The sequence below is a fragment of the Antechinus flavipes genome, chromosome 3 (genome assembly GCF_016432865.1).
Source record: "Antechinus flavipes isolate AdamAnt ecotype Samford, QLD, Australia chromosome 3, AdamAnt_v2, whole genome shotgun sequence".
NCBI lineage: Eukaryota > Metazoa > Chordata > Mammalia > Dasyuromorphia > Dasyuridae > Antechinus > Antechinus flavipes.
In genome coordinates this window covers 629,542,588-629,568,730 of record NC_067400.1, presented here as the reverse complement: position 1 = coordinate 629,568,730, position 26,143 = coordinate 629,542,588, and the positions used below count along the sequence as shown (strand labels likewise).

The window sequence follows — 26,143 nt, the reverse complement described above, 5'->3', positions numbered from 1 at the left end:
TACACTAATTCTTCTCAATTAAAAAAAATGAACCCACAAAGTAGAAAAAATCCAACCACGGAAACTTACTATGGGAACAGGAAAGTCCATGATTCATCTTTAGAAAAGGACATTGAAGTAAAAAAAAAAAAAAAAAAAAAAAGAACATAAAATGGTGCTTTGCCCAGAAATAATTTATAGAACTCACTCAAAAAAAAAAAAAAGAAGAATTCAAAAATCAAATGAGAGACATTGGGGAAAAACTAAAGAAATAAAAATAAAAAACATCCAAGAAAAACAAGATTATGGGGGGAAAGGTTAACCAATTAGAAGAGGAGATAAAAAGTCTCGAAGATGAAAATAATTCTTTGAAAAGTGGAATTGGACAAAAAGAAGCTAATGAAGCTGTGAGAGACCAGGAAATAGCAGATTATAAAAAATGAAAAAAATAGAGCAGAATGTGAAACATATTAAAAGAAAAACAACAGATCTGGAGAGCAGATCAACAAGAGAAAATAGAAAAATAATTGGACTTGCTGAAAGTTGTGACCAAAAAAAGAACCTTGACACAATAATTGAAGAAATGATCCAAGGAAATTGTCCAGAAGTCATAGAATGTGAGGGGAAAGTAGAAATAGAAAAAATCCACTAATCACCATCTCAACAAGATCTTTTGTGAAAACACCTAGGAATATTATTGCCAAATTTTAAAAGCCCCAGATCAAAGAGAAAATTTGGCAAGAGACAAGAAAAAACAACTTAAATACTCTGGATCTGTAATTAGAATTGAACAGTACTTAGCAGCAGCCACAATAAAAGACTTCAGGTCCTGGAATTAAATCTATTAATAATCAAAACTAGGCCTATGAACAAAAATATCTATCCAGAAAAATTATCCTTAATATGAATGAGAAAAATTGACATTCAATAAACTTGAAGGTTTTCAGGACTTTCTCTCAACCAAATGCAAACTCAATAGAAAATTTAACATGTAACAATTTCAAGGAATTTAACATAAACAAGTTGTTTATGATTTTTTACATAGGAAATATATATTACCACATGTTTAAGACTGATATCAACAGTAGGATAGCTGAAATGAAAGACTGAGGCAGAGTTAAGGTAATAAATAGTAATTATGTTATACAAATAAGGTATAGAGGAAGAAGAGACACAGTCACTAAAGGGAAGCTTGTGGTTTTGAAATTTACTTTTTTCCCCATAATCTTCTTGTATGTCTTGGATGGTAAAAATAAAAATATTTGTTTGTTTGTTTATTTTTAGTTTTTCTGCAATGTGTCTCATTTGATTTTTAAATTTTTTTGAATGAATTCTATAAATTCTTTCTGAGCAGAGAGCCATTTCATATTATTATTAATTTTTTTTACTTTAAAGTCCTCCTCTGAAGATAAATCATGGTTTTCCCTGTTCCCATAGATGTAATTAGATGGATTAAATAGGCAACACTACATATATACCATGAAGGGTATATTATTCTACAAAATCTATAAAGAAATAAGGGAGGAAAGATGAGCAGACAGGGAAGCAAAGGGTACAGGAAGAAGACAAGGGAAAAATCCATGGATGGATAGAGGTTAAGTAATAGCAAGTTAAGGAACAGAATTAAAGCAAAGTGTCTGAAGGCAAAGGAAAGATGCGGGGAGGGGGGCAAGCTGTGTGTGTGTGTGTGTGTGTGTGTGTGTGTGTGTGTGTGTGTGTGTGTGTGTGTTTGTATATATCTACTATATATATATATATATTCTTTTTTTGGTCGAGGTAATTGGGGTCAAGTGACTTTCCCAGGGTCACACAGCTAGAAGTGTTAAGTATCTGAGGCTAGATTTGAACTCAGGTCCTCATGACTTCAGGGCTGGTGCTCTATCCACTGTGCCATCTCTCTATCCCATAAATATATTCTTAAGGATAACTTGGCTGGGGAAGAGGGGAGGGGATGAAAGGGGGGGGGGGAAATAAAATCAAAAAGGTTCACAGAAGAAAACAAAAAAAAAAAAAAACAATTTACAAGGAAGTAAAGAAATGATGGACACTTATGAATATAATTTCTTCTACTAATAAATGTACTTTCTTGAATTGGCAATTCATTGTTATATATTTTGAATCCTTCCTGATGTTTTGCTGGTCACATGTTCTATTTTGTTTTGCATTCCTTTTTTCTTTTTTTCTTAGTTTTTTTTTAAATAAAATTTAAAACAACAACAACAAAAATAAATAGAATTACCTGATTATTGCTCCTTCCTGTCAGAGGAAGAGAGTAAGTCCTATCAATTTGTGTGGATTTATTTCTATCCTGCAACTTTGCTAAATTTGCTAGTTACTTCAAGGAGTTTTTTAGTTGGTTCTTTAGGATTCTCTAACTATACTATCATATCATCTATAAAGCGATAGTTTTATTTTTTCACTGCTTACTCAAATTGCTTTATTTTTCTGATCTTATAGTTAAAGCTAACATTTCTAGCATAATATTGAAAAATAGTGGTGATAATGAACATCCTTGTTTCACTCCTGATCTTTTGGGAAGACTTCTAGCTTATCCCCTTTACAGATAATGCTTGCTGATTGTTTTAGATAGATACTACTTATTTTAAGGAAAGCTATGTTCTCTAGTGTTTTGTTTTGTTTCTTAATAGGAATGGGTGCATATTTTGTCAAAAGCTTTGTCTGCATTTCATAAGATAATCATATGATTTCTATTGGTTTTATTATTGATAGGGTCAATTATGCTGAGAGTTTTCCTAATATTGACCTAACCCTGCATTCCTGGTACAAATCCTGCCTGCTCATAGTATATTATTCTGTCAACATGTTATTGCAATCTCTTTGCCAATATTATATAAATATTTTTGCATCAATATTCATTAGGGAAAATATAACTTTCTCTGTTTTGCCTCTTCTCTAAGTATCATCACCATATTTGTGTTTTAAAAGGTTGTTGTTGTTTTGTCAGGGAGGTAATATCATGACTTGCAGGTGAATTGGATTTAAGATAAGGAGGGCTGTGCAAGGTTACCTGCCTCACTTTCTCCTCCAGAGCCATCTGAATCCAATGGTCATAGAGAGATCTGGATGACTTGAGAAGGCCCTGGATGCAGTGGGAGATTTTAACCTTTTGAAGCTAAGGTGTTTTAACAAGGTCTCATTTTGACTGAGGCCACATCCATTCAATGATTAAGACTAGGTAGCAATTAAGACAAAGAATAGTCTCTTTCACCTAGTCAAAATAAAATAAAATAAATCTGGAAAGGAAAGACACTCAGGGTTTCTGGCCAAAACAGAAATGATTGCTATTTACATTCGCTCTGAGTCAATTCAGACCCAACCAGTGACCAATTAAGGCTTTGTTTAGAATCTATTTATTCTTTTTTTTAAATCATAACTTTTTATTGACAGTACATATGCATGGGTAATTTTTTTCAACATTGTCCCTTGCACTCACTTCTTTTCTGATTTTTCTCTTCCCTCCTTCCACCCCCTCTCCCACATGGCAGGCAGTCTTATGCATGTTAAATATGTTATAGTATATCCTAGATACAATATATGTGTGCAGAAACGGACAGTTCTCTTGTTGCACAGGAAGAATTGGATTCAGAAGGTAAAAATAACCTGGGAAGAAAAACAAAAATGCATACAGTTCACACTCATTTCCCAGTGTTCCTTCTCTGGGTGTAGCTGATTCTGTCCATCATTGATCAATTGGAACTGAATTAGATCTCTTTGTCGAAGATATCCACTTCCATCAGGATACATCCTCATACAGTATTGTTGTTGCTATGTATAATGATCTCCTGGTTCTGCTCATTTCACTCAGCATCAGTTGGATGTATGTCTCTCCAAACCTCTCTGTATTCATTCTGCTGATCATTTCTTACAGAACAATAATATTCCATAACATTCATAAACCACAATTTACCTAACCATTCTCCAATTGATGGGCATCCATTCATTTTCCAGTTTCTAGCCATTACAAAAATGGCTGCCACAAACATTTTGGCACATACAGGTCCTTTTCTCTTCTTTAATATCTCTTTGAGATATAAGCCCAGTAGTATCACTGCTGGATCAATGGGTATGCACTGTTTGATAACTTTTTGGGCTTAATTCCAGATTGCTCTCCAGAATGGTTGGGGAATCTATTTATTCTTAAGGACCATGCCTTAAACCCAAAAAGTCTTAAAAGAAATTTGATAGGACTCCACCTATTTTTCCAAATTAATTATATAGTATTGAAATTAACTATTCTTTAAATATTTGATAAAATTCACTTGTTTGGGACAACTTGGTAACACAGTGACTCTGGAGTCAGGAGAACTTGAGTTTAAATCCAGCCTCAGACACTTACTAGCTGTGTGATCCTGGGTAAATCACTTAATCCTGATTGCCTCAAAAAAAAAAAAATCCATCTGGCCCTGGAGATTTTTTTGTTAGGGAATTGACCCGTCCACCAGGTCATCAAAGTGTGGGTCCTGAGGTGGACATTTGTCTGTAAGGCTAGGCCTGAAAAGGGACGGGGTTAGGAATGAGGAGGGAGACAAGTTGGGGTGAAACAAAGTCTCAGTTTAATGAATGAAGAGGGTCTAGTTAAATACATTTCTGAATGGGGGGTTGCAAAGTAAAGAATGTCACACCAGATGTGTGGCAGACATCCTGGAGCCTAATCGTTATCTTCCACCTGGGCTGATATTTCCTGGGACACACATCATCTTGTCTCAGGAGTTTAGGATGTATAGTTTGTTTACGATAAGGTTGTAGCTTCAGAATTTATGTGCAGGCAATTACATTCTTCTTTAGCTCTTTGATTCCAAGGACATGGTCTCTGGCAGGGAATTTATTAATTGGTTATTGAATTTCTTTTTCTAAATGGGATTGCTCAACAAGATTATTTGATGAACAACTATGATAGATTTAGTTCTTCTCAGCACTATAGTGAGCCAAGATAATTCCAACACATTTAGCATGGAAAATGCCATCCACATCCAGAGAGAGAACTAGGGAGACTGAATGTAGATTGAAAAATACTCTTATTACTTTTTGTATTTGCTTGTTTTTTCTTTCTCGTGGTTTTCCCTTTTGTTCTGATTTTTCTTTCACAACATGACTCATATGAAAATATGTTTAAAATAATTGCATATGTCTAATCTCATGTACTCCTCCCTGCCTTCCCATACAAAGAAGCTATTATCAGATAATTCTATTATCAAATAATTCCTAGACTATATAGGAAAGAACGCTTTATCAATCCTCATTGTCCATTCCCCAACCTCTGGGTATCTTTAAACAATCTTTGAGAGATTGATTAGCATATCTTTAGGCAGATCTGGGACCTGATCTGTCAGGTACATTTCATCTGGCTCCCGATCCCTCCCTCTGAGTTCTTTACTTCTCTGTTCTCCCTAAGAAACCTCCAAAGCTGTATTTCCTGTATAAAAGATCTGGTTAGGATGAAGATCATTGCTAAGTCCTTTTCAGGACTAAGTCCACCTTGAGGTTACTCTCTCTCTCTCTCCTCATAGTGCCTTCCCTCTAATGCCAGCTTTCTCCTTACTCTGGCTAACACTGGTTAGTCTAACTCAGGGGTCCTCAACCTTTTTAAATAGGGGGCCAGTTCACTGTCCCTCAGACTATTGGAGGGCCAAACTATAGTAAAAACAAAAATTATGAACAAATTCTATGCACGCTGCATATATCTTATTTTGAAAGGAAGAAACAAAATGGTAACAAATGCAATATTTAAAATGAAGTAAAGTTAAATGAACAAACTTACCAGTATTTCAATGGGAACTATGGGCCTGCTTTTGGCTAACGAGATGGTCAATGTCTGGTTCCATATTTGTCACTGCTAGTCCTAACAAGTGATGCAAGTGTGCATCCGTTAATCTTGATCTACTTGGAGATTTCAAATGTTTCATTCTAGAAAAAGTCTGTTTACAGACATAAGTGCTGCCAAAGATGGTTGCCATTTTGAGTGCATGGTTCCTGAAATGAGGATATGTCTCAGAGGGGAGAGATGCATAGAAATTATGAAGGCTGCTTGACTTGAATGCGTCTTTCAGAGAGTCACAATTTTGCAGTTCAGCCAGTTCCATTTGGTAAATTGAATCCACATTTTCAGTGTCAATAGAAAGTGGGTTATGGAAAAGCTGTATATCCTGTTCATGGAGATGAAGCTCTTTAAATCTAAATTGGAACTCCTTTTGCAATTTTTCCAATGAATCCACACATGTTTTGTTTGGGAATACAATCAGTGGTTTTTCCACTAACAGATTTTGAGTTGTGGGGAGATGGCAGAAGTTTTCCTCCTTCATTTTTTTGATGAGGAGGCCTAATTTTACTTCAAATGCTTTGACATATGATTGCATATCACAGAGGAGCTTCCCCTTTCCTTGAAGTTGCATATTGAAATTGTTGAGTAGCTCTGTTCCATCTGTCAGAAAGGCAAGGTGCCGTTTCCATTCTGCATCATTGAGCTCTGGTACTTCTTTGTTTTTTGAAAGCAGAAAAATTATAATCTGTGGAAGTAAGTCAGAGAAACATTTCAAAACTCTCCCTCGACTCAGCCAATGGACTTCTGTGTGATATAGAACATCTTCCTACTCAACATTTAGCTCGAACAGAAATTCCTGAAATTGTCTGTGATTTAGTGCATTAGCTCTAATGAAGTTAACACAAGATACCACAATTTTCATAACAGAGTACCACTTCAGTGATTTACTACACAGCACTTGTTGGTGGATGAGGCCATGTATGGCTATTGGATGAGAACGGTTATGTTTGTCCATCTCTTGGTTAATGCGAGCAATTACTCCTTTCTTAGACCCCACCATGCTAGGAGCACCATCAGTTGTCATGCTGGCTAATTTAGCCCAGTCCAGCTCCAAACCATTCATAGTTTGGCAAACCTTTTCATAGACATCCTCTCCTGTAGTTGTTCCTTTGATGCTTTGCAGTACAGCAAGCTCTTCTATGACTTCAAAATAATCATTCATCCTATGAATAAAAATTAGAAGTCAGTGCCGAATCACGAACATCACTGCTTTCGTTGAATGCCAAGGAAAAATATGAAATTTTTTAAATGGAGTTTTGCAAATGCTGATGCAGATTGTCTCCCATTTCTTCAATCCTCCGTGTAATTGTAGGTCCTGAAAGACTCACTGTACTAAATAAATCGGCCTTCTCTGGACACTTCTCTTTGGCAACAGAAAGAAGGCATTCTTTAACAAATTCTCCCTCCACGAATGGTCTGCCAGTGCGTGCTATTAGCTTGGCAAGTTGAAAACTTGCTCGCAGTGATGAAATGTTTAGCTGCTTCTGCTTCACAAAAGTATTTTGCTGAGTTGTCAATGTATTTTTCAGTTTTAATATTTTCTCTTTTCTCACTCCTCCAACCAAGCAATCATATTTATTTTTATGTTGAGTTTCATAGTGTCAACGCAAATTATATTCTTTGAACACAGACACTATATTTTTGGCATATCAGATATACAGCTCTTTCCTTTTACTGCATGAAAAAGTAATCATAAGTCCACTGTTCTTTGAATAGCCTACACTCTGAGTAAATTTTCTTTTTCTTGACATCATTATTTCTGAGGGATTCCAAATTGCTATTAGTGAAATACCAATATATATACACAGTGCTACAATATACCAGCAATAACTTTGCCCACACAGAGACATACAGACTGCAATGCACAACTTCCTCCAAGTTGCCTCTGCGCTGTGATGCCTCGTTTCCCACACTATCTCTCCCACTCTTCACGCTCCCACTTCCGACCTTCACTGCTGCAGTGAATTCCCCTTGAAGCGGCCGTGACATGTGCAGCATGCACTGTACATCCCCCGCGCCTGTCTGTTGTGGTGGCTGCCGTTACTGTACAAGGCTGCAGGCTGTCAGTTCTCTGTCTTCTGCATCTCTCTCCCTTCCCCACACTACACACCCTGGCCTGGGAACTCACCTTACCTCAGTATCGCCTCACACTCTGTCTCCACAGCCTCGGCCCAGTGCCAGAAGTGTGCATTGCTAACGCAAGTTTAGGTCGAATGTCACTTCTGGTCTGATTTTGTCATAACCCAGTGGGCCGCATAAACGTCCTCAGAAGGCCACATCTGACCCATGGGCCATAGTTTGAGGACCCCTGGTCTATCGGTTCTCTCAATTCTATTTTTTATTTGCCATTCCTGTTGTCTATTGTATCCCTTCATTTTGTCTGTAACCTCTTCTCCTAAACAAATCTCCTTTTGCCAAAAAGATTGGCTACTGTGAATTTGTCACATTTATTTCAAACTAGGTATTGCTACCTATATTAGATTGCTTGCTATCTTGGGGAGGGGGGAGTAAAGGAGAAGAGGAGAAAAATTTTGAAACTCAAAATCTTACAAAAATAAATGTTGAGGGGGCAGCTAGGTGGCGCAGTGGATAGAGCACCAGCCCTGAAATCAGGAAGCTCTAAATTCAAATCTGATTTCAGACACTTAACACTTCCTAGCTGTGTGACCCTGGGCAACTCATTTAATTCCAGTTGCCTCAGCAAAAAACAACAACAAAAAACCACAAATAAATAAATGTTGAAAGCTAGCTTTACATGTAATTGGAAATATAAAATACTCTTGTAAAATGGGATTACTTAAGTATTTTATTTCCTCTTCTATTGATTTGGACAATTTATATTTTTGTAAACATTCATCCATTTTATTTAGATTATCAGATTTATTGGCACTCAGTGTGTATGTTATTCCTTCTTTGAGCCAACATTAATGAAAGTAAGGTTTAATGATCACCCTTTCCCTTCTTTTCCTCCACTGTAACAGATCTTTTATTCCTTTTCATATGATATAATTTACCCCATTTTGTCTCCTCCTTTCCTCTTCTCCCATTACAGTTCTTTTTTCATCCCTTAATTTTTTTAATCATCACATCAATATCAACTTATACTCATACCCTCTTTCTAATTATACCCCTTCTAATGTAATAGAGACATATTGTTATAAGTATTATCTTCCCAAATAGGGATGTAAATAACTTAACTTTATTAAATATCATAGAGCTTTTCCTTTTTTAATGTGCAATCATTTTTTATTATGCTATATCATAGAAATGCTTGTTTTATTACATAAATTAAAAATACATGCAAAGATAGTTTTAAACATTCACTCTTGCAAAACCTTGTGTTCCAAGCTTTTCTCCCTCCCTTTCTCCCAGCCCCCTCCCCTAGATAGCAAGCAATCCAATATATATTAAACATGTGCAGTTCTTCTATACATATTTCCACATTTATTATGCTCACAAGAAAAATCCTATCATAAAGGAAAAAAGTGAGAAAGAAAAAAAAAAGGCAAGCAAATAACAAAAAAAAAGTGAAAATACTATGTTGTGATCCACATTCAGTCCCTACAGTTTTCTTTCTGGCTGTTTCCACTATTTTCTTCCTGCCCTGATAGTTCTGGAATTTGGTTGAGTGGGTTTTCTTGCAGTTTTTATTTTGAGATCTCTTTCAGGAGGTAATCAGTGGATTCTTTCAATGACTATTGTGCCCTCTGATTCTAAGATAGAGGGGAAGTTTTTCTTGATAATTTTTTAAAAGATGCTGTCCAAAAGATAATGACAAATGTTGGAAGGGATGTAGCAAAACTGGAACATTCATGCATTATTGATGGAATTGTGAAATTATTCTGTCATTCTAGGTAGTAATTTGAAACTATGCCAAAAAGGCTATAAAATTGCATACCCTTTGATCTAGTAGTGCCACTATTGGGTCTATATCCCAACAAGATAATAAAAAAAAGGGAAAGGATCCATAAGTGCAAAAATGTTTGTAGCAGCCCTTTTTTGTGGTAGCAAAGAATTGGAAAATGAGTAGATACCCATCAGTTGGGAAATGGCTGAATAAGGTGTGGTATAGGAAGGTAATGGAATATTATTGCTCTCTTAAGAAACCATGAGCAGGCTGCTTTCAAAAAAGTCTGGAAAGAAAAGGCTAGAATAAACTGATGCTGAGTGAAGTAACCAGAACCAGGGGAACATTGCACATAGTAATAACTAAATTATGTGATGATCAAATGTGATGGATTTAGCTCTGCTCAACACTGTGGTGATCCAAGGTAATTCCAGTCCCTTGAAGGACTGGTTCAGCCAAAGGACCTTGGAATTGAACCACTGGGTCAGCCTGCAGGGAAGATCATTTCTTCTCAGGGATTTGTCCAGACAAAGGAATTTGGTGTTGAAATAGTGGGTGAATCTGTAGAGAAGCTCATTTCCCCTAAGGGATTTGTCCAACCAAAATCACTTGGTGTTGAAAGGGTGGGAGAGCCTACTGGAAAGTTAATTTTCCCCAAGGGATCAGTCCAGCCAAAAGAACTTGGTGTTGAAAAGATGGGTGAGCCTGCAGGGAAGATCATTTCCCCCAAGAGATTGGTCCAGTCACAGCCAACAACTTGGTATTGAAAGGGTGGGTCAGCTTCCAGAGAAGATCGTTTCTCTCATGGAATTCTAAAGGGTTACGTAGAGAATCAGAAGAAAGTGGGGGTACCATCTCAAGAAGTTTAGCCACAAAAGACAGAAGAGATAGAGAATGGTAATCATTGGGATGGAAAGATCAAATGAGGTTTTTTTCAGGATAGGAGTTATGGACATTTTTTTTTTAGAGTGACCAGGGAATATGTCTTTTATTCTCTCTTTTTAAATTTTTTTAAATAACTTTTTATTGACAGAGTCCATGCCTGGGTAATTTTTTTTCAACATTATCCCTTGCACTCACTTCTGTTCTGACTTTTCCCCTCCCTCCTTTTACCCCCTCCCCCAGACGGCAAGCAGTCCTATACAAGTTAAATATGTCACAGTTATCCTAGATACAATATATGTGTGCAGAACTGAACAGTTCTCTTGTTGCACAGGAAGAATTGGATTCAGAAGGTAAAAATAACCTGGGAAGAAAGACAACAATGCAAGCAGTTTACATTCATTTATGGACATGTTTGTAGGCAGTAAGATATGGGCCAGCAAATAGACAGGCAGAGATTGAAGATAACTAAGAGTGGGACTGACACTCTTATCTATTGGAGGAGATGGAATGGAATAGGATTTTTTCAGCACATAAAGGGGTTTGCTAGAGAAAGAACTGATAAATTGAAGTATGTATAGGATAATTTTACATATATGTCTATTTGTGTCTAATAGTAGCCATTTCTAAGGGGAGAGGGAAGAAAAAAAGTAAAAGAAAAAATGTATATGATAACTATTATATATTTAAAAAGAATAGCAAGTTGTATATAATAGATTTGCAATTTTGTGTGTGATCACTTTTTTATTATACTATTTATAGAAATGCTTATTTTATTGTGAAATTTTTTTAAAAAAGAGTGAGGAGGAGAGGGAATATAAACTTAAAAGTCAGATCAAATGTCCATGAAGTGCTGTGTTCCAAGGCATGGAGAAGAACAAAAAAATGGTTATTGGACAGTGAAATTCAGGGCTAGGGTAACCACTCTAGTTCAAGAAAAGTTATAAATTACAGGATTTCCTAAAATTTGGGGATTTTGATTGTGAGATCCTGTATTCTACATCCCTATTCAGTGCTGAAGGGGCAACATGGCTTTAGATGGAGTCTGTTGAGCCCTAGGCAAACTAATCTATTCCCCCAGGCTATAGACTTGTATTTCCTTTTAATGCTCCATTTCTTTTTTTTCCCCCTCTGTAGTCAAAATTCCCAAGAAATTAAAAGAGGGACGCAGGAAAACCATAGAAGGAGAAGGAGAGGGACGCAAGAAATCAAGTGTAGAATACAGCCGCAAGAAATCAAGTGCAGAATACAGCCGCAAGAAATCAAGTGTAGAATATGGCCGCAAGAAATCAAGTATAGAATCAAGATACAAGATGTCAAGAGAAGAGATACGTAAGCCATCAAAAGAAAGACACAAGAAATCAGTAGAAGAAAGAGGAGAAGAAGGAGGAGCAGGAGAGGGACTCAAGAAACCAAGAGAAGAAGAAGGACTCAAGAGAAAAAGAGAAGAGAGACCCAAGAAATCAAAAGAAGAAGAGGAACTCAAGAAATCAATAGAAAAAATAGAAGAAAGAGAAGAAGAAGGAGAGGGACTCAAGAAATCAAGGGAAGAAAGAGTCGTGAAATTAAGGAAAGAAGAGAGATACCAAAAACCAAGAGAAGAAGAGATACATAAGAGAGTAAGAAAAGAGGGATACAAGAAACCAATAGAAGGAAGAAGATATGAAGGAGAAGGAGACAAAAGAGAAGGAGATGAAGGAGAAGGAGAGGGACTTTGGAAATCAAGAGAAGAGGAATACAGAAAATTAATAGAAGAAGAAGAACTCCAGGAATCAATAGAAGAGGAACTCAGGAAATCAGAAGAAGAAAGAGAAGTAGAAGGAGAAGGAGAAGAGGGATTCCAACTATCAAGAGAAGAGAAACTCAAGAGATTACTAGAAAAACTCAAGAAATCAAGAGAAGAGGCATTCAAGAAAGCAATGGTAGAAGGAAGAAAAGGAGGAGTAGTAGAAGAAGAAGAAGAAGAAGAAGAAGAGGAAAAAGAAGAAGAAGAAGAAGAAGAAGAAGAAGAAGAAGAAGAAAAAGAAGCAGCAGCAGCAGCAGCAGCAGCAATAGAGGCCTACAAGAAATCAAGAGGAGAGAGACTCAGGAAATCAAAAGAACGCAAGAAATCAAGGGAAGAAAAAGGTCGCAAGAAATCAAGGGAAGAAAAAGGTCGCAAGAAATCAAAGGAAGAAAAAGGTCGCAAGAAATTAATAGAAAGAGAAGAAGAAGGAGAGGAACTCAAGAAATCAAGAGAAGAGATACAAATGGAATTAATAGAAGAAGAGGAGCGCAAGGAATCAATAGAAGTAGAGAGCAAGGAATCAATAGAAGTAGAGCGCAAGGAATCAATAGAAGTGGAGCGCAAGGAATCAATAGAAGTGGAGCGCAAGGAATCAATAAAAGTGGAGCGCAAGGAATCAATAGAAGAGGAGCGCAAGGAATCAATAGAAGTAGAGCGCAAGGAATCAATAGAAGTGGAGCGCAAGAAATCAATAGAAATGGAGCGCAAGAAATCAATAGAAATGAAGCGCAAGAAATCAATAGAAGTGAAGCGCAAGAAATCAATAGAAGTGGAGCGCAAGAAATCAATAGAAGAGGAACGTAAGAAATCAATAGAAGAGGAGCGTAAGAAATCAATAGAAGAGGAGCGCAAGAAATCAATAGAAGAGGAGCGCAAGAAATCAATAGAAGAGGAGCGCAAGAAATCAATAGAAGAAGAAGAAGAAGGAGGAGAAGAAGGAAAGGTACGCAAGAAATTAAGAAGAGAAAAAAGACAAAAGAAATTAAGAGAAGTAGAGGGAACCATGAAAGCAAAGGAAGAGGGAAAAGCAGAAGAGGAAGAAGAAGAGGAACCTATCACGTTGCCTCAGGAGAGAAAAAGTACTTCTCAGACATCTTCTACATCATCCTCAGCACTTTCCTCAATGACTTTGGCTTCCAAAACCAGTATCTCATCCCTTTCACGAAGACCCTTTGACCATCTGGATGCGGATCTTCTGAAGGTGAGGAGAAAATCCCGAAGCAAAAGAACTGACCAAAAGAAGTATGAAATAAGTAAGAAGCCTGAAATCAGCAAGAAGGAAAAAGAGATGGAGGAGGAAGTTCAGAAGATAGTAGAAGCCCCACAACCTGAGAAAAGGTATGAAGAGCGAGATTCTTGGAGGGATGATGTTTCCCGCCTCATGACCCTGCGTGTTTCTGAATTACAAGAGAGCATAGCCAAGAACTTGACTGATGAGCTGGTGACCTTGGCGAGAGAGGTACTGGCAGAGCGGCAGCCTAGCGGGGAACGCTTTCAGGAGATTTTTCCCGGATTAAAGGAACAAAGCCCAGAGCCAGTTAAGGAGATGGAAGAAATGGAGCAAGAAGAATTGGAAGTGAGTCCTCCACTCACTCCTCCATCTTCCCCAACAGTCAGGTCAAAGAAAACCTTCTTCTTTGAAGGAAGTGAACTCACCAAGCAAGAAATGAAGCTAGTCAGGCAACAGAAGAGACTGGGCAGGAAAGAGAGGAAGCTTGCCAGGAAGGAACGTGAGCTGGCTATTGCAGAGGAGGATCTAGCACAGAGAGAGGAGCAACTGAGTAGGGAACATGAATTGCTGATCAAGGACCTGGACGCATTGGCTAAGGAAGAAGAAAACTTGAACAAGGAAGAGTCACTTCTCATCAAGGAAGCGAACCTCCTGCTCCAAGAGGACACAACCCCAGAAGAATTCAAATTGTTCAAAGAGGAAATGAGGGAAGCCAGAAGACAAATTAGAGAGAGTAGGCAGGAGAAGATGAAAGACAGAGAAGAGAGCATAAATGCTAAGAAGTCCAAAAAAAGGAGACTTTCTCCCAAGGAGTTAGAAACAGACACAGAAAAGAGAAACCAGATAAAGGAGATGAGAGAAATCATAAAGTTCAACATGGAAAGAGCTCGAGAGGAGAGAATTCAGGCCTGGGAGGACCGAATTCAAGCCCAACAAGAAAGACAACTGACTTTTTTTGTAAAGTATGGCCAGATGGGAGACCAGAGGCCAGAGGATCAAAGCATTGTGGCCTTGTCCCCTGAAGAGAAGATGCTTATGGAAGAAGAGAGGAGACTGACGTTGGAAGAGCTGGAACTAATCCAGGAAGAGAGGAAGCAGATCCAAAAGGAGAAAATGCTGACACAGCAAGAAATAGAGATGGTAAAGAAGAAACTAGAAATGCACCAGGAGAACCAAAAACTATCAGACCAGGAGACAAAACTGATCATGAAGGAGCAAAGAAGGGCCATTGAGGAGGATGCAGTGAAGAGGCCAAAGAGACGTTATCATGAGAGGAAGGAGGAAGAAGAGGAGGCTCTGACAGAGGAGGAAGAACATCTGCTGAAGGAAAGGAAAAAGTTTGTTCCCAGAAAGTTTGATACTAAGGGAAAAAAGACATTTCATCGTAAGATAAAGACAATACCCTTTTTACAAAGGAAGGAATGGGGGGAAGAAGAAGAGGGGGAAGAAGAAGAAGAGGAGGAAGAGGAGGAGGAAGAAGAGAAAGGGCGTAAGTTGTCCACTGAGGAAAAAATTCTGCTTATGGAAAAAGAAAGGGAAAAGAAAGAACTGTTAATGGAAGGTCAGGAGCAACCATCAAAAATGGAGAAATTAGTGCCAGAAGAGTTGGAGTCTGCTGAGGAGTGGAACCTGCTCCGGGCAGAGAGGCACCTGACCCAGCAAGAGTTTGAGATAACCAAGAAAGAAAGAGAGCTCCTTAATAAGAAGATGGAACTGATCACACAAGAGAAGCTAGTGGTTCAGAAATTATCACAAGTAGATGATGATACACGGATTCAGCGTCTGAGAGAAATGCGAAAGACTGAGGAAGAAATTGAAGGCATCAGAGAACAGCGGAAACGGCTCAGTGAACAAAGGCAGAAATTCTCTGAAGGGAAGCTATCCTTGGAAGACTTGTTTGGGAAAGAAGAGAGAAAGCAACCCTTGACCAAGGCAGCTGTGCAAAAGGAGCGCAGGAGGCTGGCAAGCATTGCAAAGAAACTAGCTGAGGAGATGAAGGAACTGGCTGCTGAGCAGATGAAACTGGATAAGGAAGAAAAGCAGCTGATGAAAGAACAGAAGAAGCTGATAAAGGAAGAAGAGAAAATGGCCAGGAAGGAGCGCAACTTGGCTTTACTGGAAAGAAGGATGACTTTGGAGGAGAGCTTGGCAATGGAAGGAGAATTAGATACTGAAAGAATGAAAGATACCAGGGAATTCCTCAGATGGCAAAGGCAGAAGATTCTGGCACTCCAAAAAGAAACTGCTGCAGAGGAGGCTGAGAAAGCCAAATCCATGTTTTCAGAGGTGGTGAAGGAGGCTGATGAGGCAGCAGAAGAGGAAGAGGAAGAAGAGGAGGAAGAAGAGGAGGAGGAAGAAGAAAAAGAAGGATCATCATTATATGAAGAAGAAATGGCTCCTGATAAGCCTGCAAAGAAGATCATTTCCACTGAGGGACTAGTTCAGCCAAAGGACCTTGGTGTTGAGAGGGTGGGGGAGCCTGCAGGGAAGATCATTTCCCCCGAGGAACTGGTCAAGCCAAAAGAGCTAGATATTGAAAAGCTGGGTAAGGCTGCCAGGAAGATCATTTCCGCTGAGGGACTGGTAGAGTCAAAAGAACCTGGTGTTGAAAGGGTGGGTAAGCCCCCAGGAAAGATCATTTCCCTTGAGGGATTGGTCCAGCCAAAGGAACTTCGTGTTGAAAGGATGGGTGAGCCCCCAGGGAAGATCATTTCCCCTGAGGGACTGGTGGAGCCAAAAGAACTTGGTATTGAAAGGGTGGGTGAGGAAGCAGGGAAGATCATTTCCCTTGAGGGACCTGTGGAGCCAAAAGAACCTGGTGTTGAAAGGGTGGGTAAGCCCCCAGGAAAGATAATATCCCTTGAGAGATTGGTCCAGCCAAAGGAACCTGGTGTTCAGAGGTTGGGTGAGCCCCCAGGCAAGATCATTTCCCCTGAGGACCTGGTGCAGCCAAAGGAACTTGGTGTTGAAAGGGTGGGAGAGCCTCCTGGAAAGATCATTTCCCCTGAGGGATTGGTCCAACCAAGGGAGCTTGGCGTTGAAAGGGTAGGAGAGCCTCCTGAAAAGATCATTTCTCCTGAGGGATTGGTCGAGCCAAGGGACCTTGGTGTTGAAAGGGTGGGAGAGCCTCCTGGAAAGATCATTTCCCGTGAGGGATTGGTCCAACCAAGGGAGCTTGGTGTGGAAAGGGTGGGAGAGCCTCCTGGAAAGATCATTTCCCGTGAGGGATTGGTCCAACCAAGGGAGCTTGGTGTGGAAAGGGTGGGAGAGCCTCCTGGAAAGATCATTTCCGCTGAGGGAGTGGTCCAGCCAAGGGACCTTGGTGTGGAACAGGTGGGAGAGCCTCCTGGAAAGGTTATTTCCCCTGAAGGAGTGGTCCAAGCAAGGGACCGTGGTGTAAAAAGGGTGGGAGAGCCTGTGCGAAAGATCATTTCCCCTGAGAAATTGGTCCAACCAAGGGAGCTTGGTGTTGAAAGGGTCAGAAAGCCTCCTGGAAAGATCATTTCCCCTGAGGGACTTGTCCAGCCAAGGGACCTTGGTGTGAAACGGGTGGGAGAGCCTGTGGGAAAGATCATTTCCCATGAGAAATTGGTCCAACCAAGGGAACTTGGTGTTGAAAAGGTGGGAGAGCCTCCTGGAAAGATCATTTCCCCTGAGGGATTGGTCCAACCAAGGGAACTTGGTGTTGAAAGGGTGGGAGAGCCTCCTGGAAAGATCATTTCCCCTGAGGGATTGATCCAACCAAGGGAGCTTGGTGTTGAAAGGGTGGGAGAGCCTCCTGAAAAGATCATTTCCCCTGAGGGACTGGTCCAACCTAGGGAGCTTGGTGTTGAAAGGGTGGGAGAGCCTCCTGAAATGATCATTTCCCCTGAGGGACTGGTCCAACCAAGGGACCTTGGTATGGAAAGGGTGGGAGAGCTTGGTGGAAAGGTTATTTCCCCTGAGGGATTGGTCCAGCCAACGGACCTTGGTGTGGAAAGGGTGGGAGAACCTGTAGGAAAGATCATTTCCCCTGAGGGATTGGTCCTACCAAGGGAGCTTGGTGTTGAAAGGGTGGGAGAACCTCCTGGAAAGATCATTTACCCGGAGGGATTGGTCCAACCAAGGGAGGTTGGCGTTGAAAGGGTGGGAGAGCCTCCTGGAAAGATCATTTACCCTGAGGGATTGGTCCAACCAAGGGAGCTTGGTGTTGAAAGGGTGGGAGAGCCTCCTGGAAAGATCATTTCCCCTGAGGGATTGGTCCAACCAAGGCAGCTTGGTGTTGAAAGGGTGGGAGAGCCTCCTGGAAAGATCATTTCCCCTGAGGGATTGGTCCAACCAAGGGAGGTTGGTGTTGAAAGGGTGGGAGAGCCTCCTGGAAAGATCATTTCCCCTGAGGGATTGGTCCAACCAAGGGAGCTTGGTGTTGAAAGGGTGGGAGAGCCTCCTGGAAAGATCATTTCCCCTGAGAGATTGGTCCAACCAAGGGAACTTGGTGTTGAAAGGGTGGGAGAGCCTCCTGGAAAGATCATTTACCCTGAGGGATTGGTCCAACCAAGGGAACTTGGTGTTGAAAGGGTGGGAGAGCCTCCTGGAAAGATCATTTCCCCTGAGGGATTGGTCCAACCAAGGGAGTTTGGTGTTGAAAGGGTGGGAGAGCCTCCTGGAAAGATCATTTCCCCTGAAAGATTGGTCCAAGAAAGGGACCTTGGTGTTGAAAGGGTGGGAGAGCCTCCTGGAAAGATCATTTCCCCTGAGGGACTGGTCCAACCAAGGGAACTTGAGGTTGAAAGGGTGGGAGAGCCTCCTGGAAAGATCATTTCCCCTGAGGGACTGGTCCAGCCAAGGGAGCTTGGTATGGAAGGGGTGGGAGAGCCTCCTGGAAAGATCATTTCCCCTGAGGGATTGGTCCAACCAAGGGAGCTTGGTGTTGAAAGGGTGGGGGAGCCTCCTGGAAAGATCATTTCTCCTGAGGGACTGGTCCAGCCAAGGGACCTTGGTATGGAAAGGGTGGGAGAACCTGTAGGAAAGATCATTTCCCCTGAGGGATTGATCCAAGCAAGGGAGCTTGGTGTTGAAAGGGTGGGAGAGCCTCCTGGAAAAATCATTTCCCCTGAGGGACTGGTCCAACCAAGGGAGCTTGGTGTTGAAAGGGTGGGAGAGCCTCCTGGAAAGATCATTTCCCCTGAGGGACTGGTCCAACCAAGGGAACTTGGTGTTGAAAGGGTGGGAGAGCCTCCTGGAAAGATCATTTACCCTGAGGGATTGGTCCAACCAAGGGAACTTGGTGTGGAAAGGGTGGGAGAACCTGTAGGAAAGATCATTTCCCCTGAAGGATTGATCCAAGCAAGGGAGCTTGGTGTTGAAAGGGTGGGAGAGCCTCCTGGAAAGATCATTTCCCCTGAGGGAGTGGTCCAACCAAGGGAGCTTGGTGTTGAAAGGGTGGGAGAGCCTCCTGGAAAGATCATTTCCCCAGAGGGATTGATCCAACCAAGGGAGCCTGGTGTTGAAAGGGTGGGAGAGCCTCCTGGAAAGGTCATTTTCCCTGAGGGACTGGTCCAACCAAGGGACCTTGGTGTTGAAAGGGTGGGAGAGCCTCCTGGAAAGATCATTTCCCCTGAGGGATTGATCCAAGCAAGGGAGCTTGGTGTTGAAAGGGTGGGAGAGCCTCCTGGAAAGGTCATTTTCCCTGAGGGACTGGTCCAACCAAGGGACCTTGGTGTTGAAAGGGTGGGAGAGCCTCCTGGAAAGATCATTTCCCCTGAGGGACTGATCCAGCCCAGGGAGCTTGGTGTTGAAAGGGTGGGCGAACCTGTAGGACAGGTTATTTCCCCTGAAGGACTGGTCTCACCAAGGGTTCTTGGTGTTGAAAGGGTGGGAGAGCCTTTAGGAAAGGTTATTTTCCCTGAGGGATTGGTCCAGCCAAGGGACCTTGGTGTGGAAAGGGTGGGAGAGCCTGTAGGAAAGATCATTTCCCCTGAGGGATGGTCCAACCAAGGGAACTTGGTGTTGAAAGGGTGGGAGAGCCTCCTGGAAAGATCATTTCCCCTGAGGGATTGGTCCAACCAAGGGAACTTGGTGTTGAAAGGGTGGGAGAGCCTGTGGAAAAGATCATTTCCCCTGAGGGACTGGTCCAACCAAGGGAGCTTGGTGTTGAAAGGATGGGAGAGCCTCCTGGAAAGATCATTTCCCCTGAGGGATTGGTCCAACCAAGGGAACTTGGTGTTGAAAGGGTGGGAGAGCCTCCTGGAAAGATCATTTCCCCTGAGGGATTGGTCCAACCAAGGGAACTTGGTGTTGAAAGGGTGGGAGAGCCTCCTGGAAAGATCATTTCCCCTGAGGGACTGGTCCAACCAAGGGAACTTGGTGTTGAAAGGGTGGGAGAGCCTCCTGGAATGATCATTTCCCCTGAGGGACTGGTCCAACCAAGGGAACTTGGTGTTGAAAGGGTGGGAGAGCCTCCTGGAAAGATCATTTCCCCTGAGGGACTGGTCCAACCAAGGGAACTTGGTGTTGAAAGGGTGGGAGAGCCTCCTGGAATGATCATTTCCCCTGAGGGATTGGTCCAACCAAGGGAACTTGGTGTTGAAAGGGTGGGAGAGCCTGTAGGAAAGGTTATTTCCCCTGAGGGACTGGTCCAACCAAGGGAACTTGGTGTTGAAAGGGTGGGAGAGCCTCCTGGAAAGATCATTTCCCCTGAGGGACTGGTCCAACCAAGGGAACTTGGTGTTGAAAGGGTGGGAGAGCCTCCTGGAAAGATCATTTCCCCTGAGGGATTGGTCCAACCAAGGGACCTTGGTGTTGAAAGGGTGGGAGAGCCTCCTGGAAAGATCATTTCCCCTGAGGGATTGGTCCAACCAAGGGAACTTGGTGTTGAAAGGGTGGGAGAGCCTGTAGGAAAGGTTATTTCCCCTGAGGGACTGGTCCAACCAAGGGAACTTGGTGTTGAAAGGGTGGGAGAGCCTCCTGGAAAGATCATTTCCCCTGAGGGATTGGTCCAGCCAAGGGACCTTGGTGTTGAAGGGGTGGGAGAGCCTCCTGGAAAGATCATTTCCCCTGAGGGATTGGTCCAACCAAAGGTCCTTGGTATTGAAAGGGTGGGAGAGCCTGTAGGAAAGGTTATTTCCCCTGAGGGACTGGTCCAACCAAGGGAACTTGGTGTTGAAAGGGTGGGAGAGCCTCCTGGAAAGATCATTTCCCCTGAGGGATTGGTCCAACCAAGGGAACTTGGTGTTGAAAGGGTGGGAGAGCCTGTAGGAAAGGTTATTTCCCCTGAGGGACTGGTCCAACCAAGGGAACTTGGTGTTGAAAGGGTGGGAGAGCCTCCTGGAAAGATCATTTCCCCTGAGGGATTGGTCCAACCAAAGGTCCTTGGTATTGAAAGGGTGGGAGAGCCTGTAGGAAAGGTTATTTCCCCTGAGGGACTGGTCCAACCAAGGGACCTTGGTGTGGAAAGGGTGGGAGAGCCTGTAGGAAAGGTTATTTCCCCTGAGGGACTGGTCCAACCAAGGGACCTTGGTGTGGAAAGGGTGGGAGAGCCTGTAGGAAAGGTTATTTCCCCTGAGGGATTGGTTCAACCAAGAGACCTTGGTGTGGAAAGGGTGGGAGAGCCTATAGAGAAGATCATTTCCCCTGAGGGCTTTGTTCAGCCAAGGGACCTTGGTGTGGAAAGGGTGGGAGAGCCTGTAGGGAAGATCATTTCCCCTGAGGGCTTTGTTCAGCCAAGGGACCTTGGTGTGGAAAGGGTGGGAGAGCCTGCAGGGAAGATTATTTCTCCTGAGGAATTGGTCCAGCCAAGGGACCTTGGTGTGGAAAGGGTGAGAGAGCCTGTAAGGAGGATCATTTCCCCTAAGGGCTTTGTTCAGCCAAGAGGCCCTGGTGTAGAAAGGGTGGGAGAACCTCTTGGAAAGATCATTTCCCCTGAGGGATTGCTCCAGTTAACGCGCCTTGATGTGGAAAGGGTAAGAGAGCCTGCAGGGAAGATTATTTCCCCTGAGGGACTGGTCCAGGCAAAGGACCTTGGTGTTACAACAGTAGGTCTGAAGCCTGCCATAACACCGAGGAAAGATACGAAAGAGATCGAGTTGAAAATTGAGGGGAAAACATTTACTTTTCAAAAGCCTTACCTGGAACTTCCTTCAGAGCTTAGACCTAAGCAGGTTGTGATCTCCCCCCGGCCCAGTGATTCTCAAGAGGAGAAGTTACTGTCTTTGGCCAAGTCTAAATACAAGCCCAGACCTCCACCCCTCCAGACCCCACAGAGGTTTCCACCCAAGCCAAAGGAGCCAGTGGCCCCAACTCCAACCCCAACTCCATCTGAAGGACGTCCAGAGAGTCCTACCTGGGAAGTCATGGGACCAGACACTGTGGCTTCCCCAAAAAAGTCAGCCCGAGACCGCTGGAGGTGGTTTCTGCGGATTCATCAGACTATCAGAGCCTTCAAGGGGGCCATGGCCCGACGTGATAGAAGCCTTCCTCCTACATATGGTGAATTCATGCACAAGCCCCCCAGAGGAGGCTGGGAGCAATTACAGAATGCCCTGCGAAAGCTTCGCCAAAAAGGGACAATCACCAAAAAAACCATGGACTCCCTTTGCTGGCTGCTGGAGCAGACATCCCCACTGAAGCAGATGGAGTGGGTGGAAACCGCCCATCTGGAGGCCCTTGCCTCCCAATTGGAGGCCCTAAAGGCTCCCCAAGTAGTCTCCCCATCTGTTGTCTATGGCATGCCCGCAGTGGAAGTAATCCCCCCACAGACAGACTACCCTAGAGAGGAACTCCGCCCCAGAGGGAGCCTCCTGCTGCCCGAGTTTCCCACCCTGCCCAGGCGATCCATTCAGCCTGGCGCCCCTGATGGGGTGGCCCCAGAGAAAGTCAAGGAAATTCCACCTGAGATCCAGGAACTCCGCCCCAGAGGGAGCCTCCTGCTGCCCGAGTTTCCCACCCTGCCCAGGCGATCCATTCAGCCTGGCGCCCCTGATGGGGTGGCCCCAGAGAAAGTCAAGGAGATTCCACCTGAGACCCAGGAACTCCGCCCCAGAGGGAGCCTCCAGGAACTCTACCCCAGAGGGAGCCTCCAGGAACTCCGCCCCAGAGGGAGCCTCCTGCCTGCAGAGTTTCCTGCCCTGCCCAGGCGATCCATTCAGCCTGGCGCCCCTGATGGGGCTGATGGGGTGGCCCTGGGGAAAGTCAAGGAGATTCGGCCTGAGTTCCAGGAATCCTTAGTGATGGACCTGGCTCGGATTTTCCCAGATTACTCAGCCAATGCCCTGAAGGTCCTGAAACTCCAGCAAAAGGTGCAGGTATGGAAGGACAAGATAAAGGACCTTCAGCTGTCCAGGCTGAAGGAGAAGAAATCATTATTAGCCCTTGCAGCCCTGCCAGGACCCCCAGGAGAACCCCCACCCACCGCAGCCAGACCTGGATTTCCAGGAGAACCCCTTCCCACCGCAGCCTGGCCTGGACTCCCAGGAGAACCCCTTCCCACCGCAGCCTGGCCTGGACTCCCAGGAGAACCCCTTCCCACCGCAGCCTGGCCTGGACTCCCGGGAGAACCCCTTCCCACCGCAGCCAGGCCTGGACTCCCGGGAGAACCCCTTCCCACCGCAGCCAGGCCTGGACTCCCGGGAGAGCCCCTTCCCACCGCAGCCAGGCCTGGACTCCCGGGAGAGCCCCTTCCCACCGCAGCCTGGCCTGGACTCCCGGGAGAACCCCTTCCCACCGCAGCCTGGCCTGGACTCCCGGGAGAACCCCTTCCCACCGCAGCCTGGCCTGGACTCCCGGGAGAACCCCTTCCCACCGCAGCCAGGCCTGGACTCCCGGGAGAACCCCTTCCCACCGCAGCCTGGCCTGGACTCCCGGGAGAACCCCTTCCCACCGCAGCCTGGCCTGGACTCCCGGGAGAACCCCTTCCCACCGCAGCCAGGCCTGGACTCCCGGGAGAACCCCTTCCCACCGCAGCCTGGCCTGGACTCCCGGGAGAACCCCTTCCCACCGCAGCCTGGCCTGGACTCCCGGGAGAACCCCTTCCCTCCGGAGCCAGACCTGGACTCCCGGGAGAACCCCTTCCCACTGCAGCCAGACCTGGACTCCCGGGAGAACCCCTTCCCTCCGGAGCCAGACCTGGTCTCCCGGGAGAACCCCTTCCCACTGCAGCCTGGCCTGGACTCCCGGGAGAACCCCTTCCCACCACAGCCAGGCCTGGATTCCCGGGAGAACCCCTTCCCACCGCAGCCAGGCCTGGACTCCCGGGAGAACCCCTTCCCACTGCAGCCAGGCCTGGATTCCCGGGAGAACCCCTTCCCTCTGGAGCCAGACCTGGATTACCGGGAGAACCCCTTCCCACCGCAGCCTGGCCTGGACTCCCGGGAGAACCCCTTCCCTCCGCAGCCAGGCCTGGATTCCCGGGAGAACCCCTTCCCACTGCAGCCTGGCCTGGACTCCCGGGAGAACCCCTTCCCACCACAGCCAGGCCTGGATTCCCGGGAGAACCCCTTCCCACCGCAGCCAGGCCTGGACTCCCGGGAGAACCCCTTCCCACTGCAGCCAGGCCTGGATTCCCGGGAGAACCCCTTCCCTCTGGAGCCAGACCTGGATTACCGGGAGAACCCCTTCCCACCGCAGCCTGGCCTGGACTCCCGGGAGAACCCCTTCCCTCCGCAGCCAGGCCTGGATTCCCGGGAGAACCCCTTCCCTCCGCAGCCAGGCCTGGATTCCCGGGAGAACCCCTTCCCACCGCAGCCAGGCCTGGACTCCCGGGAGAACCCCTTCCCTCCACAGCCAGGCCTGGGTTCCCGGGAGAACCCCTTCCCTCCGCAGCCAGGCCTGGATTCCCGGGAGAACCCCTTCCCACCGCAGCCTGGCCTGGACTCCCGGGAGAACCCCTTCCCACCGCAGCCAGGCCTGAACTCCCGGGAGAACCCCTTCCCTCTGGAGCCAGACCTGGATTACCGGGAGAACCCCTTCCCACTGCAGCCTGGCCTGGGTTCCCGGGAGAACCCCTTCCCTCCGCAGCCAGGCCTGGATTCCCGGGAGAACCCCTTCCCTCCGCAGCCAGGCCTGGATTCCCGGGAGAACCCCTTCCCACCGCAGCCAGGCCTGGACTCCCGGGAGAACCCCTTCCCTCCGCAGCCAGGCCTGGGTTCCCGGGAGAACCCCTTCCCACCGCAGCCTGGCCTGGATTCCCGGGAGAACCCCTTCCCTCCGCAGCCAGGCCTGGATTCCCGGGAGAACCCCTTCCCACCGCAGCCTGGCCTGGATTCCCGGGAGAACCCCTTCCCTCCGCAGCCAGGCCTGGATTCCCGGGAGAACCCCTTCCCTCTGCAGGTAGACCTGGATTCCCGGGAGAACCTCTTCCCACTGCAGGTAGACCTGGATTCCCGGGAGAACCTCTTCCCACTGCAGTGTGGCCTGGACCCCCAGGAGGACCCCCATACATAGCGGCCAGGCCTGGATTCCCAGGAGCACCCCTGCCCACTGCAGCCAGACCTGGACCCCCAGGAAGACCACCGCCCACTGCAGCCAGGCTTGGACCCCCAGGAAGACCTCTACCTATTGCAGCCCGGCCTGGACTCCCAGAAGGACCCCTACCCTCTGCATTGTGGCCTGAACCCCCAGAAGGACCCCCACCCACTGCCGCCAGATTTGGACCTCCAGGAGCACCACCGCCCACTGTACCATGGCCTGGGCCCCCAGCCCCTGCAGTGTGGCCTGGACCCCCAGGAGGACCCCCATATATAATGGCCAGGCCTGGATTCCCAGGAAGACCCCTGCTCACTACAGCCAGACCTGGACCCCCAGGAAGACCCCCGACTACTGCAGCCCGGCCTGGACTCCCAGAAGGACTCCTCGCCTCTGCATTGTGGCCTGAACCCCCAGAAGGACCCCCACCCACTGCAGCATGGCCTGGACCCCCAGGAAGACCCCCATACATAGCCGCCAGGCCTGGATTTCCAGGAAGACCCCCACCCACTGCAGCCAGGCTTGGACCTCCAGGAAGACCCCTGCCCACTGCGGCCAGGTTTGGACCCCCAGGAAGACCCCCTCCTACTGCAGCCCGGCCTGGACTCCCAGAAGGACCCCTACCCTCTGCATTGTGGCCTGAACCCCCAGAAGGACCCCCACCCTCTGCAGCATGGCCTGGACCCCCAGGAAGACCCCCATACATAGCGGCCAGGCCTGGATTCCCAGGAAGACCCCCGCCTACTGCAGCCCGGCCTGGACTCCCAGAAGGACCCCTACCCTCTGCATTGTGGCCTGAACCCCCAGAAGGACCCCCACCCTCTGCAGCATGGCCTGGACCCCCAGGAAGACCCCCATACATAGCGGCCAGGCCTGGATTCCCAGGAAGACCCCCGCCTACTGCAGCCCGGCCTGGACTCCCAGAAGGACCCCTACCCTCTGCATTGTGGCCTGAACCCCCAGAAGGACCCCCACCCTCTGCAGCATGGCCTGGGCTCCCAGGAGGACCCCCATACACCGCAGCCAGGCCTGGACTCCCAGGAGGACCCCCATACACTGCAGCCAGGCTTGGACCCCCAGGAAGACCCCCACCCACTGCAGCCAGACCTGGACTCCCAGGAGCACCACTGCCCACTGCAG

General features: G+C 46.0%; 2 protein-coding genes across 2 annotated transcripts in view; both read left to right on the top strand.

The window, feature by feature from the left end:
- Window positions 1-11,850, top strand: part of LOC127557662 (WD repeat-containing protein 87-like) — a 49,162-nt gene extending 37,312 nt beyond the window's left edge. Inside the window, exon 3 of the mRNA XM_051990972.1 lies at window positions 11,685-11,850. The gene's annotated coding sequence lies outside the window, so the exon portion shown is untranslated. The remainder of the gene's footprint in view (window positions 1-11,684) is intronic.
- Window positions 11,851-12,556: 706 nt separating this feature from the next.
- Window positions 12,557-25,064, top strand: LOC127557661 (trichohyalin-like). The gene is made up of 5 exons (XM_051990971.1): window positions 12,557-17,185; window positions 21,193-21,360; window positions 21,481-22,845; window positions 22,958-24,907; window positions 24,947-25,064. Exons 1-5 carry the CDS (start codon window positions 12,797-12,799, stop codon window positions 24,980-24,982), a joined length of 7,908 nt encoding a protein of 2,635 aa, XP_051846931.1. The 5' UTR covers window positions 12,557-12,796; the 3' UTR covers window positions 24,983-25,064.
- Window positions 25,065-26,143: the final 1,079 nt, after the last annotated feature.